The 16605-nt window shown below is 33.9% G+C and overlaps 1 protein-coding gene across 1 annotated transcript; it reads right to left on the bottom strand.

Annotated features, from left to right (window-relative positions):
* Positions 1-10212: 10212 nt before the first annotated feature.
* Positions 10213-15454, bottom strand: LOC136803749 (casein kinase I). The gene is made up of 8 exons (XM_067060472.1): positions 15276-15454; positions 14775-14881; positions 14385-14511; positions 14072-14170; positions 11805-11944; positions 11265-11343; positions 10906-10980; positions 10213-10499 (listed from the first exon to the last, which is right to left on the bottom strand). Exons 1-8 carry the CDS (start codon positions 15393-15395, stop codon positions 10236-10238), a joined length of 1011 nt encoding a protein of 336 aa, XP_066916573.1. The 5' UTR covers positions 15396-15454; the 3' UTR covers positions 10213-10235.
* Positions 15455-16605: the final 1151 nt, after the last annotated feature.

Consider the following 16605-nt stretch of genomic DNA (forward strand, 5'->3'; position numbering starts at 1 on the left):
GGAATCGCAGGTAAATAAAATAGCGTGGTTTGATTAAAGAAAATTATGCAAGATCATAAATTTTAAGATGACGGGAATTCAGATGTTTATCGATGGCTGCTTGACATGTAATCTCAAATTTTAATAATGATAATAAACATAACTATGCATGACATCACTTTTATGATTAGGAGATAATACATTTACAATCCATACATTTTGTAAATCAGGTTTGTTTTGATTTAACTATTTTAATGACAGGTATTTTTTTTTGAGGGTTATGCATGTTAGCCTCTTCTGATGCAAGTTACCCGATCTCACGGTATACTTTTTATAGGCAATAGGGCGTTGCGTGGGAAGATTTGCAGAGTTATCGCGCATGCTAATTTGGGAGAAAGCTAGTATGCCAATTTATAATAAGAATATCAACAATTCTCCACTGAAGAGTTAGTTCGATTTTTTCTAATTTTTTACAATCACCTAAAGTTTTACCAATTGGATTGGTGAACCCTCAACTGGCAACAAACAAAATAATATTTTCAAATTACAACTAAAAAGAACAAGTTTATTTTAGAGATAAGCTGTTTAAACCTACAGGCACAGCCTTTCACCTGCTATAATCCAGACGGTACTAATCGATAAATTCGATTATCGAAGTAATCAATAATGATTGAAGTAATCAGACAACCACTTATCGATTAACAATCAAATGTCGAGTACCAAAATTTAAAAAAAAATTGTGAGTATTCGATCACTTTCTTAACAACCCTTCGAAGACTTGATAACCGTTCGAGTACTTTGATTGTTATTGATTACTTTCGATAACTTTGACAGTGCGTCACAAAGAGCAATATTTCGATCGCACAGAAGTGCTTCAAAACACCAGCTTTTTTTGAGTTTTGTATCGTTTACCCAAACGCTTCAATCTCGCGTAGGCTTAGGGGTCAAAACTAGAATCCCCAATACGAGACATTTGCCTGACCGAAAAAAAATCATCATCATCAATTTTGTTAATTGTCAGAGTCGTTTTTTACTCACTGAAGATATGCAACTTTCTGAAGTTTCGTTTTTTTTCGGTTGTGCTTCATTTTGAAAATAACGAAGATGAAAAGCTACCATCAATCCCCCGAGTAAAAAAAGGTATTCTGACTAGTCTACGAAAAGTGCGCTCGCGCGGCGAAGAGAATATCTCACAATTTAATATATGCATAAGTGACGTCACCATCAATCCAGACTTGGCAATGGAGAACCAAATTTGGCAATGCATAATTATTACGAGCAGCCGAGAAAGTTTGTGTGACACAAAAATTGTGCGATAAACGAAGCGTTAGAAAAACGCCCGCTGAAATTTGAAACTATGAATTTAATTGAATATTTCACTAATGAAGTATCAAACTTTTTCTTTTTTGTAATCATAATAAATTCATAGTTTTTAAATACTATTTTTTGAAAGCCAAAGGACAATTAAAGTGAATTTAACAGGATTGGGTGGATATTGGGCAGACGGACGTTTTGCACGTTCCGAGATCGGAAATTAGACGAGACTAAAAGATGGGGACGTTATATGTAATATTAATTAATTAATTTATTATCTTTTTATTTCTATTTTTCGCGAATGCAAAATGAATTTTTGATTTTTGAATGTTTGGGAAACCAAAAAGACAACTTTTGTATGGATGTTAGTATTCTGTATATCCCACTTTGTGATGCACTATTTGACAATTTCGATAAACAATTGATTACTGTGATAACCAATTACTATCATAATATCTATAAGAAAAACCAAAAAAAAATACTTAAAAGCAAAGCACAAAAAAAAGGCGGGGACTGATTGACTCCCTTATTTCCCAGCCATTCTCCCCGCCATTTTGTGTGCCTTCGCCCTGGGTTTCCTCAAGTAACTCATATCGCGCATTCTGATTGGTCGGAGAAAACGAAAATGGTTTACGCGCGTGAATCGCATGTTTTAATTGGCCGAAGTAAACTTGGTTTCAGATTATTTTGACGTGCTGCTACTGGAAACATATTTGATAAAACCAAAGGCTGGAAATTACTCAATACAATCGAAGGTTCAATATGATTGAAGGTAATCGAAAAGTAATCAAAATGATTGAACAAATTGAAAATGGTAGAAGAAAATGCCATAATCTGGAGTCGAGTGAATATTCGATCACCGATAAAATTGATAGGTGGTCACTGACCACCTTCGATCAGTATCGATCATTATTGACTACTTCGATCACAATCGAACGTGATCAAATAAACAATTCACAATTTTTTTTCAAAAATTTAACTTCTTTTGGTGTTTTTGTATCCTCTAGGGGTCAGGTTTTAAGAAAAAAATAGTTTCATCACACTTTACAAGCTATTTTCCTGTTTTCGATTTTTTGGCCACGGGTTTTACAGCTAAAAATTTGTCCCGTACGCGACAAAATTGTAGCAATGGTAACAGTCTCTCAATTTGAAAAAAAATTGTAATTCAGAACCAAATAACTTTTGGGAAATCTTCATTAACCTTTTGACTTTCAGAAAAACTTAATTTTTTCATTCTAAAATAGGTCTATCAGAGTTTATGGGGGTATCCACAGAAATAAATTTCGATTTCCAAGGTTGGAAATGGGTTAGTGTAAAACGCAGGTCACAGGTCACAGGTCGCATGTCACAGGTCACAGGTCAGTGATGACAGGTTAACTCTAATCAATGTCATTGCAGAGGAAAATGTTTGGAAAACGCAAAGAATTATCAAAAACATAATTCTCAAGCAATTTCATCCATATAAAACCATTTCAAACATCAAAATTTAACCATGTGCTTTTATCGATCTTTCGCAGTTTGCGCCGTGTATAACGCAGACCAGAAAATATTTGAAACCATATTATACGTATAACAGGTCTATTACATATTATAATGTTTGTAATGTTATATGATGGTTACATATAATAAAACAAATCGCTCTAAAACTACCTTCTCAGAGAACTCGCGAGCTTCTGATTGGTGTAATTTTATATCCAGCCATATTGTTATCATCACATTCGGCATGCTGAATATTTTTGGTGTTTTTCTCTTGTAAGACATGATATTTTGTAATTCTGTAAATATTTTTGTCAAAAATTGTCATTAACTTATTAAAATGACAATTGAATAATTAATTAGTTTCATCCTTCTAAAAACCACTCTCTTAGGGACCTCACAAGCTTCTGATTGGTGCCGTTTTATATCCATTCACACTATCCACATCACATTCTGTATCATAAATATTTTTCGTTTTTTTGTCTGTTCTTGCATCATATTTTATGATTCTGTTAATATTTTTGTAAGTAAGTGTCACTATGTCAAAATAAGTTGTTATTCTATTCAATTCGTCATTTTATAATATCTAAATAGCATGTATTACTTTTTTGTAATTTAATGCGCTATGTATTGATGTTATGTTATGTATATGTTATGATCTTTTTTTTTTTTTCAGTCTGGACTTTGTTGACCTGTGACCTGTGACCTGTGACCTGTGACCTGCGCTTTACACTAACCGGTTGGAAATTTCAAGATTTCTTAGTTGGAAAATAGATAAAATCCAATGGAAAATCCAACCTGGAAACTTGGGACACTCTCCAAGGATGAAAATTTTGCATTTTCCATGGCTTGGAATTTTCAAAAATCCAGGTTGAAAAAAGCCACAATCCAAAGTAAACAAACTTGGAATTTTCAAAAATCCAGGTTGAATAAAGCCAAAATCCAAGCTAAAAAAGGTTGGAATTTTCAAAAATCCAGGTTGAAAAAAGCCAAAATCCAAAAAGTGATGACAGCAGATGACAGAGATGTGGAAAAAGAGATCTCAAACAAGGTTTTTGTTTTTGTGAACAGTCACTCGCTAGCCTAGGCTCGATGGTTCCCGGTCAATCTCTTGTTATTGTTAGCACAGATACGTGGTTGATCTTAGATCACTCACACAGTTCAGCAGGGCACCATTTGAAACTATGACACAAGTACCCTATGTGCTACACTGTGCGAACTCACTGCGATTGACAGAGGCCGCTCCGAAAGAACGCCTCACCTGACGGAAACTTACAGCTTGACTGCTCACATTATAGCCTAATATCTAGGTTATACATCAAAACAGTTCTGCGCGAAAAATCGCTTGTGGTTTTCTCAAAAGACATGCACAGAAAATGGTACTTTAGGCGTAGAAACTTTCGCGAGCAGAAACTTTCGCGATCTTCGCAAATTTTTGCCCTTTTCGCGAAAGTAAATGTCTTTAAAAATTCTAGGAAGGGCCATTCGCAAAAATTTATGCTCGCGAAAAATTCTTGACAAGATAGAAAATCTGTAAAACTTCAAACTTTGTTTTGAATAAAATGTAACTTTTATGGCACTTTTTAGCCTGCTAAAAGACTAATAAGTCAAAGGACAAATGTTTCAAGCCAACCAAAGAAGTATTTGTGTCTCTAAGCCATTTTTTCATGTGAAAATTCTCAATTTTACGTTAAATTCGCGAAAGTAAATGTCGTGAATTTCGCGATTTTTCGTCCTCACGAAAGTTTCTGTTCGCGAAAGTTTGTACGCCTAAAGTACAAAAATGTAATTTTTAACGTTTTTCAAACTGTTTTGAAAAACACAAATTTCCAACCCAAAAAGTCTAGTTTTGCAATCGAAAGAGTTTCAATTTCACAAAAGTGTAATTTCCACATGGATTTTTAACGTTTTCCAAACTGTTTGGAGAAACACAAATTTCCAACCCAAAAAGTCTACTTTTCCAATCGAAAGAGTTTCAATTTCACAAAAGTGTAATTTCCACATGGATTTTTAATGTTTTCCAAACTGTTTGGAGAAACACAAATTTCCAACCCAAAAGGTCTAGTTTTCCAAGGAGGAGTCTCAATTTCACCAAAATGTAATATCCACATGGATTTTTAACATTTTCCAAACTGTTTGGAGAAACACAAATTTCCAACCCAAAAAGTCTAGTTTTTCAACCTGAGGTATCAAATTTACAAAAATATGTATTTTTACATCGATTTTTGACCTTTTTTTCAATTCCCAAACTGTTTGGAAAATAAAAGTTTCCCACCCAAAAAGTCATGTTTTCCAACCAGCCTTGGAAAATTGTCATTTCTATATTGGTTTTTGTTCACTTGATTTTTCAAGGGTTTATTCTACAAAACCTATGGGTAATTTACGTTTTCCAAATCAGCTTAAGGTATTCGCTCAAATTTCCAACCTTCAATTATAAAACCAAAATTTCCAACCCAAAAATATTGAATCTCCAACCTTGGAAATCGAAAAATTTTTCCTGTGATCTGTGGTATACACGATTGCACTTGAATAGGGGAAAAATCACTCCTTAACCCTCAATAACTTTCATTTATTATTTATTATTATTTAACTAACGTAAAAAATCTTGGATATTTAAAGAAGCAATATAATATATGGTGTAGATTTACCAATCAATGCAAAAGATTTGGTCAAACTAGAATTTTCTTGTTAAATTTAATGATTTTCAAATTTTGTCGCATACGGGACAAATAGAAATCCTAATTTTGTCCCTTACGCAAGATACAAAGTGTGAAAAATCCCGAAAAAGAAAGATATGAATGGTAAAACTGTTGATACATACATAAGTCAGAGTGACTTCAGGGAATACAAAACATTTCTTGTACATATTATTGATTCTGAGTATTTCATTCCGTGACGTACGGGAAAAGTGTGATTTTATTTCAGCATGATGAGCGTCTCAGCGCAAATTTGATTAAAAAAATAATTTCTTTAAAAAAAAAGTGTCTGAAAAACATGACACATCTGTAGGTAGTAACCTGAAAGGAAAAAAACAAATTTTGGGCAGAATTTCTATCCTCATTGATATTTGAAGGTGTAATTGGAATTGTCAAGTACCGGAAAAAAAAATGGACTACAGTACTGCAATAAAGGTGCATAGGCCTTCACTAACTGAAAATATGAGATAAAATTTTGTTTCTGAATTAATTCTAAATAGTATGCTTACAGAAAAATGCATAACAAGGTATGTAAACTTGGCAGGAAAGGCGCATTGGACGTTTAAAAACTACATTACTAGACCGCGTCGCGTACGAGACAAATTTTGAGCAAAATCCAAAAAAATTCCCATTCAAGATAATCACCAGGAATTTTTTTTGCTTGTTCCAACAAACAACCCCAATACACTAATTTTGGGGCAAAAAAAGATTATTTATCTCACAGCCAGCCATATCTGGAAAACCATGCCATTTTTCATTTTGGAACAATTTCGCGCAAATCACCCATCATGATTCATGGTTTGGGCTGGCGCTCTGGCCATTTATTGGGCTATTCCAAAAAAAAATTGTACAGGGGTATTGACAAACTTTTTTCACTAACCTTCTGGAAATTTTGGATAACAAACTATCCCCTGGAAATTAGGAGTCGACACCCCTGGATAGTGAAATTTGTGAAAAAGGGCCTGGAAAGTGACAGTGCCGCCCAGTTTTATAGGAGGAGAGAAACCCCTGGAAACCTTTTTTAATAACCCCCTTGGAAAATCTGAAAATGACCAAAAACCCCCAAAAAAAATACGCACAATAGATTACAAACCTTCAAAATTATTTGACCTGCATTTGGGCCTGCATTCTGTATTCTCGTCATTTTGGTCTTTTACTTTCCTTTATTTTTTATTTCGAAAAAATATTTCCCGCAGCAGTGTTACCATATTGTTATTCTTTTATGCTGAATTGGCGTTTTCCGTTAAAGCGCGGGAAATTATTTCTAGGCGGAGCGGAAAAGGTGCTACTCTTAGGTTCCAAATAAACGGGGGGGGTCGAATAAACGGGGGGCGGTTGGAAAATTTTCTAGACTTTAATAAACGGGGGGACCTAATTGCCGGGGGGGTTAGAAATTGTACTTCTGAAACCCAAAAATAAGGTAAAAATAGGCTAAAATCAGGCTATTTAGAGCAAAATAAGGGGCCTTCTCTTTGACAGCTGAAAATATTCTTAGAGATTAATAAACGGGGGGGTCGTAATAAGGTCCGGGGGGGTTGGAAAATTTTCGAAAAATTAACAAGCGGGGGGGGCGTTTATTTGGAACCTAAGAGTAACCTTCTTTAAAAGCATCCTTTATCAGCCTTGTGCTAACTCATGCTGCTGTCCCCAGGTTACTTTACACGCCCAATGGTTCCTTATGTTGATCATGTATATGGAATCTTTCAATGGAATGGAACGACTTTTTTCTAAGAACGGGTGAAAAACAGACCCTGATATAAACTGAAATTCCCATCATTTCATTTCAAAACGACACGATACAAGGTGCTTTGTTTGTTACCATTGACTTTAGATTGAAGCCAAAGGCTAGAGAGAAATCTTCCACCTTAGTTTCTCAAGCAAAAAGGTGAAGCCTTGAGACTCGCGCGTTTTTGAATTTTGCGATGACATTTTCACGTAGGTAAAAGTCTTTAATCCTGCTTAAACTCAATGTCTGTGAACCTTCTTACTTAACACCATATGGAAAGGCAAAGGGCTATTTTGTCTTTAAAGACTAAAAGAAAATAGCAATAATGCTTTTTTCCTGGTAGCGCGGCAGGCGAATTTCTCACATTAGTTTTTGTACAAACAAAATGCCAATTTGAGCTTTTATCTTATTTGTCAGTTAACGAAGATCTTTTAAAAAGTTCTTTTGTTGAAAAATATTCGTTTGGTTAAGGAAATTAAGGGACCATATATCGATGCTTCCCACGACTAACGTCAAATTGACGCGAGAGGGTGGTCAGAGGCAGGTATTGGACTCGTCATTTGGACGTTAGTCGTGGGAAAAATCGATATGGGAGTGGTCCCTAAGCTAAAAAGGAAATATTAACGGCAAATTCCACTTTGATATACCGGGTGGCCCAAAAAAACTTTACATGATTTTAAATGTCATTATTTTGACGTATCATTGTTAAAACAGCTTGAAACTTTTAAAGTGTTTTTACAATTCAAATTCAGTTCTTTGTGCCAAATATAATTTTTTTTTTATATTCGGCTAAAGAACCGATGACCGGTTAGTTGACATATAAATCATCGGCTAATTCGAACTTTATTGCACATTTTTCAATGGTTTCGACACGTATAAAAACAACAACAATTCTTATTCCTTTTTTATAAAAAAAGTATATTGGTCAACTTATACAATCTAACATAGGGAACAGTTTTTTTACAAATAAGGTCAGTAAAGAGATATTTCATTCCAAAAAAAAAACTCTCATAAATTACGATAATATAAATTGGTAATAACAAAAAAAGGATATGTTGTGACTCTCGTCATTTATGGTTTCCTTTAAATTTTCTGAAGTAGAACTAAACTTTAAAATAAAATTACTATATTTTATTTGTTAAAAATGGTGAGTGAACACTTAAAAGATTAAAAAATTTGATGTTATAAAAAATCTTAAAAGTATAAGCACTCTGAACCATATTGTTTACTCAGAAAGTCGAGGGAGGAAGGAAGGAAGGATGGAGAATGGTAACCGTGATATCAACATTAATACACTTTTGGTATCCATTCAATTCAACGAATTAAGAAAGTAGAGTAAATCTGGAAAAAGGGATACTTAATTTTTACCCGAAGAAAAGCTTTTTGGCAATTACTTAACTCCTTTTTTTTTTCAGTCGGCAGCGTCTTACACCTGACTGTTTTTAATGAGAAAAGATACATATTTTGAAAATTTCATATTTTTGAATATTTTAACACATATTTAAATACATTTTGAGTCATCAACCCATATTTAATCCATACTTTTCTGTATTATCATCCAACATCAATCTCGGTCTATGATCAAACCAAAAAAGAGATGAAAACTTGGATATAATGCGATTTTTTCGAACATCTGTTTCTCCAACAACGTTAGCAGCAAATTAAAATTAATTTTTTTATCAAGTAAGAAAATGAAAACATGGGTTTATAATTTCTCCAATAGATGTCATGGCAAAACACACAATTACGTATTTTTCCAAATTTTTTTATACTTCTGTCACGATCACAAATCATGAAGCCACTCTGGCCGAACTTCTAACTAAAATTTCTCCGTCTTCTCTATCAAAACTCCACCACATAACAACCAAAAACAAATGAGCCAATAAAAATAATTCTTCAGGAATTTCCATCCATTCAAATAACCGTATTTTTATGAAAAAAATACTTCGTTTTAATTGTTTCTTTGATCCAACGTGGTTTTAAATTCAGACATCTTTATCATCTGGCTTTGTTCTAAACAAGAAAAAAATACTAAATTAATGCTCTTGTTTGCAGTTGTTTGCGGGAAAAAAAATTATTTCGAAAGAATAAAATACTAATCGATTGAAAGTTTGCATAAAAACAAAGGTTATCAAATGTTTCAACCAATAGACAAAACATCACATGCCTCGCATTCAAACAATTTCCATGGGGATCATATCCCTTGAGACATTAAATGATTTTTTATGAATAGAAAGTAGTTTTAATAAAATCCGCTGGTAGTCAATCACCATGGCAATAATTTCAAAACGAGGCAAGTGATTTTCGTGACGTAGTTTATGAAAAGGTCTATTGATTGAAAATTTTATAAAAACAAAGGTTATCAAATGTTTCAACCAATCCAGACGCTAACAGCAGGTAATGTTCCATCAACATTTCTTTGCGAGGCTTTCCAATTTCGGGGTAATTCTGGAAAACCACAACAAGTTTTAACTTATAATGGTAAAGTCACCTTGCAAAAGACAGCCAAGTGCATCGAACACATCGAAGTTATGTTTGAGAACGTTTTTTTTCTTCCAATCAGTACTTTTATCTTAGAAACTTATAAGTGTCGACTGATGTTGAGGGCAAACGTAGAATTAGCGAGCCCCTTACCAAAAACCGGGATTTTTCATTCAGTTTCTTAGTGAGTTCCACTTTGACGATTTTTGAAAAATAGAAGCCCTTCAAGTGCTTTGACGCAAATTCGATTTTTTCGCTACTGCAGGAGCTTCGGAAGTTAAAAGTGACGTCAAAAAATCGAATGTTTGGAGCTCGAGAACCTGGGCTCCAAACATTCGAAAAAGTCGCAGAGTGGACCAGACGTTAATTACGTAGAAAAAAACGCGGGTTACGTCTAGTATAGGCTATAACGTAAAGTTGACTTTCTCTTGCGAGGTGACTTTCTGAAAATTTTTAAGATTAAGTTTTTAAACGTCTTACATATAATATAATACAATGTAAAGTAGCCCAAGCAAGGTGGAATAAATTGTTAAAGCTTACCGTTTGTTATTGGCTGCGTCTAGTCAATGACCCTTTGTACCTTTCCTCTTCATTCTTTCCTCTGGCCCTTTTGCCATTGAAACGTTGGGAGCGGTAGAGTTGAATTGCATAGTGTTGGCAGCAGCTTTCTGTTTCAGCATACTCCAATCAAAGACGTAATCATATTGGTGGTTTAATGTTCGGAAAAGGATACGGAAAAGTTGTCGGAGGTACATGTAGTCGGGCATTTCTTCGAATCGTAAACCACGACAATAATTCAAATACATGGCAAACTCGGCCGGGAAGCCCTAGTCATAAAAAAAGAAACCAAGTTCTTGAACTCAATCTTCTGGAAAACGATTAATTACAGCCAAGTTTTTAAAGCTGGCGACTTTATTTGTGTCTACGGAATTCATTTCTTTGGCTCCAAGGTTTTCGAGGTTTTCAAAAACTCAAACTTACAAAACCTTGATCGACTGCGAGCGAAAAATATTTGCAAATAAAAACAGTCCCAAATCTTATGAACATTCGATTAACGTAACTGCTATGAAAATCATACTCAAGGTTTTCAGAAAATACAAAGTGTTCAAGGTTTATAAACTTTTCAAGGTCCCCTGGAGACACTAGTTAAACCCTTCTAAACCTCGAGCTGACAGACATAGCCAAGCACAGGTCCACTGGATATTTTACCCAATAAACAAAGATTTATCTTACCTTGCATAAAGCTTCAATAGGTGTCGACATTTTCTTTTCGCTAATTTTCTCGTACTTTTGCTTTTTCGTTGCAGCCTAATGACATTTTAAAATAGAGAATTTATAGAATATTTAGTTTGAGGCTTTTTTATGAAACATAATAAAGTTCGCACCATAATTATAGTTTGCACCCAAAATACAACAATTTCTTCCAGTTTCTTCTGAAGTCCATAAGAGGGAGAAAAGTGTTTGTTACACCTCAAGCCATCGAATACTACAATTCGAGAAAATAAATCACATAATATGCATCGAACGCTTTTACTCTTTGGCTTCAGGAATAGAATCGATCCAAATCCGAAATTTCAAAAACGAAAACTTACCCTAAGACCTTGCCAAGGAAGACTTGATCGGTTGAAATACATTAATACATATCCAAGGGACTCCATATCGTCTCTCCGCCTAAAGGAATTACATATCAACTTCTAGTTTAGTATATGGTACTACCTTTTGTTGAGGAAAAAAGGGACCCCCCTCCCTATTTACAATTTCACCTTACCAAATGTGGGAAAGCTGACAGGTTTTCCTGGGTTTTCTTCAATAATTTTTTTTTTCGTAATCAGAAAATGAAAAAATATTTTCCTGTTTAATGAAATCTGATTATTTTCAGAAATTTCTTTCAAAAAAAATTCCGTTCTGATTTGCCGAAATTGGGAAATCATTACCCATTTTACCCACCAAAAAAACCAATTAAGTACATGGTACTAGCTTCAAATGAGAGATATACCCGTCCCCACCCCGAAATCTAATACTAAGTACTAACATTTTTAAAGATTCAAAATTAGACACAACCACCTAGCTATGGGTCAGTACACTGCAACTGTACCCTTCTGGGCCAACTTTCAATAACAGTTATAACTTACGCTTGTTCTATTCCCAGATGTGCATTTATACTGGCATAGCGCGCTGTTCCTGTCAGATTCTTGTCCTCCCTGTATGGGATGTGTTGTTTGGTGTGATTCTCTCTGTATTTCTTGGCTAGACCAAAATCAATCAGGTAGACCTATTAAGATAATAATGAAGGTAGTTTTGGTTATATAGTACATATTTCTAAATCCATTCTAGTTTTTAAACATACACACATTCAGGTTGGAAATTATTGATATTTTAAAACTATGCTTATTGCGAAGCGAATATACATGAGCGAAGCAGTTTTGCTATCGTGTATATGTACCTTTAAATCTCACCTACGCTGGGGAGCGCAAATGAAAAATTACTATATATATCCAATCTTTCAAACGCAGAAATGATTGAGAAAGCCGTCCGCCCTTCCTTAGATCAAACCTAGAATCGCGGCGGAGAGACCTGGAATTACGGATGGTTAAATTCGTTTTTTTCAAAAAGTGTCGCCTCGTGCGTTTAGATATACCAATTCTTAAAAGCTACGGAGATAATACACGGGGTTACCGGTACTAGATAAGCCTTGTTTTTATCTCCTTAAGGTTTAAATTAGGAAATCTAAAGAAAAGGTCGGAAAATCAGCGCGGACTGGAAGCGTTCAAGAAGCGTTCCAATGGCGCTCTTTTTTCAAGAAGTCATTGCATTGACTCGAGCAAAGACTTTCGAATGGCTTTCAAACTTTTCCAAATTCGAATGTTGACTAAAAACAACATTGTTTTGAAAAGAAAAATTGGTGTTTTGAAAAGAGATGGTGCTTGATGAAAAGAAACGAAGGAAGCAGCTGAACTTGCGGAATGAGAAGAAAGAAGATGGAACTTTTATTCTTTCATGGACATTGCAAGAAGAGGATCTAAGCTGAAGAAATGAACTCTATACATATGGTGGGAAAGCCATTCCTTTTGGCTTTTGGTTTAGATTGAATCTTGGTAGTATGTTGAAGTGCTGGACTATCTATTTTGATTTGATGGGAACAAAAATATTTTGCGCTTTTGGGTATGGCTAACCTGGAAGAATTTATTCCTCCCTTATTCAGTAGAAGGAGAAATGTTTGTTTGTCGTTGTTTATGAAATTTTGGCTTGACTGACCCTCAATGATGTGGGATCTTTGGTTGTTGTTTGTTGTTTATGAATACGCATTGGTGATCAGAGAAATAGAACATTGACATGTGATTGTATTTTAAAAGATTTTATTGTTGGTAATGGTAATTAATGGTAATGACTTGTAAAATGTCGAAATACAACGACAAAACATGACATTATGTTTATGGATGCATTTTAACTGTTTTAAATTTCTGTGCTGAAGCCGAGAAAAAAGTCACAGATTTTTTACTTTTTATGTGAAGAGTTTGCTCCTGTTTGTCAACAACTTGAGTAAGAGGGTAAAAGACTGTCAAGTACTTGCCTCCACAGCAAACTTAAGCTAAGAGTTTCCCAACTTTGAAAAAAATCACAGCCAGTAAAATTTAGAGGTTTTACTTAGTAGAATCGTTGAAGAATAGTTTTTTTTTATCTGGTTTTTCTTTATTTTTATCTCAGGATTTTACAGCGCTAGTAGTTTAGTTATAATTTTAGAACTTTGTTAAATTTTTTAGAATTTACGATGCAATGTAATGATACAATATTTCTAATTAATATGGTTATTGAATTTTGAAACTACATAAGACAACTTATTTGTATTAAATTTTAGTCTTGAAATCCTCTGTATTTCACATCTCTGTCTCAATAAACCGAGCGATGTTTAATTTGTTTAACTTTTTTTGATTCTCTGGGCTCTTTGCAAGGAAGACCTTTTGACGAGGCTAGAGAGGTATTTTCCCTCCCAGGACGAAAGAAATAAAAATACTCGCAAGGCTCAGGGCGGACAAATGATTATTGAACTTTTCACAACGATTCATGAAAAAACCATATCATTTTCCTCAAATTCGTAGAAGTAAACGTCGTAAGTTTGTACACCTGAAGTGTTTGAGTGTATCTCTAAAGAGGCTCGGTCTTCCTGAACCTGAGCAGTTGTCGGGGTTTCGCAGGGTTTACATTTACGAATTGATTATGAATCTATTTTAACTTGCAATTTCTAGTGTGTAACCCTATAAATATTTTGCTTGCAACTTGCGAATCGAGTGACTTGCCTGGATCGCTTCGCAATTCTTATACATATACACTAGTTTAACAAAAACCTTTTGCCATCAACGAATAAAGGGATAAGTTCTTCAAGGGATTCTGTTCCACTTACTTTGTTACAGTGCCTTCCAATGCCCATCAGGAAATTGTCTGGCTTTATATCTCTGTGTATGAAATTCTTATTCTGTACGTATTCTATCCGACCAATCATCTATAAAGAGAAAAAAAACAAAATCATGTCTGGGAACGTGATATAGAATAATATGGAAATAGAGAATAAACTGGCAGTTTATATGGAATTGAGCTTGAAGACTTCAACTAAACTATATACCATAGTGTACATTCCTAAAAGCGATAAGAATTTAATTGAAATCTATAATCTGTAACTTTTCAAAAAAAACACATAAGACTAAAAATATTCTTACCTGATCTGCTAACATGAGAACTGTCTTCATAGTAAACCTCCTTGAGCAGAAGTTGAAAAGATCTTCCAAACTTGGCCCCAGTAAATCAAGCACTAGGACATTGTAATCTTTTTCTTGTCCAAACCACCTGATAGATAGAACATTTCAGATAAATCAAAGAGTAGATCTTCCTAAAATTAATATTTCACGCATTTCCCCCTTATGACATCATTATATAACCCATCCCATTCGAGCCATTAAAAATGCTTTATCCTAGTGGATCAAAATCTCTAGATTTCTAGAGATATTCGTTAGAATCTTTAATTAAATGAAATTGAGCCTTATACCATATTTTGTTATATCTTTACAAAATCCACATTAATTATGATAAATTTAACATCATAGTCGCACCTGACATGGGGTATACCAACACCTCCTTGTAATAGACGATATACTTTAGATTCATAAAGTAATTGTGGATGTCTGGCTCGTGTTGATTCAAGTTTTACAGCAACCTCCTATAAAATGGATTAAACAAAATAATAAGAGATTGTTTACAAGTGAAAACAATGCAACTTTGATAAAGATGAGTATGACCCTTTTTGTAGCGGTAGACGAGTACTCATAGAACTGTCTAATACTATTTGGTTTATACTACCCGCCAACTTGTATTGACTGAGTTTAATTTCTATGTCAACAATTAGCCCACTCTTCTCCTAATCCACAGTGCATGGTGGAATCGATGTAGTCACTAACAGTGCTCAACATAATGATTCTAATTAATTGTCAAGAAATGCTATGTTTGATTTTGTTAAGATTCATTTTATCACATAATTTCCATTTTATCATATAATTTCCATTTCAGGTATTTCAAAAGTCATGATTATTTTAAACAAAACAACAAAGTTATACCTCGCCATTGGTGAGATTAAGTGCAAGATAAATGTCACCAAAAGATCCACTTCCAATTTTGCGGATCAATTTATATCTGCCACCAACAACAAATTCCTTGGAACAAGAGGAAGCTGCCATATTGTTTTTTAACTTTATTCTTAAAATTTAAAGTTTTTTTCTACAAAGAGAACGACCAAACACAATCAGTTTTCAAAAAAATCATAAATATAATTTTATCATCTAGCTTATTAACATTGGTAGAAGTGATAAAGAACACCTTTTGACGCAATTAAGACAAAAATGTCTGTCTCTTCATAACAAACGGAAAACTAATTCTCATGCTATAATGGAAAGTGGCATAATTAAGAGCTCAAGCAATTAAAAAGAAAAACCACATGACAAGATCACAGCACATATATCAATAAAAATATGAGTAATTACTCCATATCAATTTGAAGTTGCTTGACATAAGGTAAAGCCAAAGTTTTATGATAAGTCAATTTTGTAAAAATCAAAAATAATGAAACTTGAAAATTATGTCTAACTTTCGGATATACAAACCAAACCAAATACAAAAACCAAGCAGATTATTTCAGTCTGAAATTTGTAGCATACAAAAATTTGTTAATGTTATGTCACATGAAAAGTTTTTAGAGCAAAAACTTTATTTCTACTTCAAAACTTATTATCTATTTGTCATCTTCTTGTTAAAAAGTTTCAATTTTGAACCCAACCAGTAGAGCTTCTACCACTGTTTGCCCTTCACAAAAAACTAAAAAAACATTGACACGAACCCTTTTGGAAATTGCTATCCCCATTACTGACTTAAATATCACCTGCCATGGCTGGGTGACAAAAAAATCTTCTTGATAATAAAACAAAGCTGCTACTTTTTAAAAGTTATTTTATTATTAGTTTTTGTACCATGATTTCTCTACTTTGTATCATTCAACTTTCAAATTTTTCACAAAATTGAGTTTATTAACCCAATTTGAAATTTAGTTTTTGCCACTGAATAACAGTGATAATAAAGTGTTTGAAAAATACCTTGAGTACATAGGTACTAGTATAGCACTTCTTAAAAATGGTTAGGTGGTATGTTAAAATTTTTCAAAGACCCTTTAAGTACAAATCTGAGATTTTAGTACCAACCTCCCTGTTGATTCAAAGGTTTAGAATTCTTTCTTTTTTCTAAATAATTCTATATACAATGTCTAGGGAACTCAAATATCCACAAGTTTTCTATTTTTCATAAAAAAGTGTTGAAAGGTCCCAAATCGATTTGGTACCTCTAGTGCCCAATAAACACTGAATAAAAAAGTCCCGTGTCAGATGACAATCAATGACA

This window comes from Clytia hemisphaerica, unplaced genomic scaffold (assembly GCF_902728285.1).
Source record: "Clytia hemisphaerica strain Z4C2 unplaced genomic scaffold, Clytia hemisphaerica genome assembly, whole genome shotgun sequence".
Taxonomy (NCBI): domain Eukaryota; kingdom Metazoa; phylum Cnidaria; class Hydrozoa; order Leptothecata; family Clytiidae; genus Clytia; species Clytia hemisphaerica.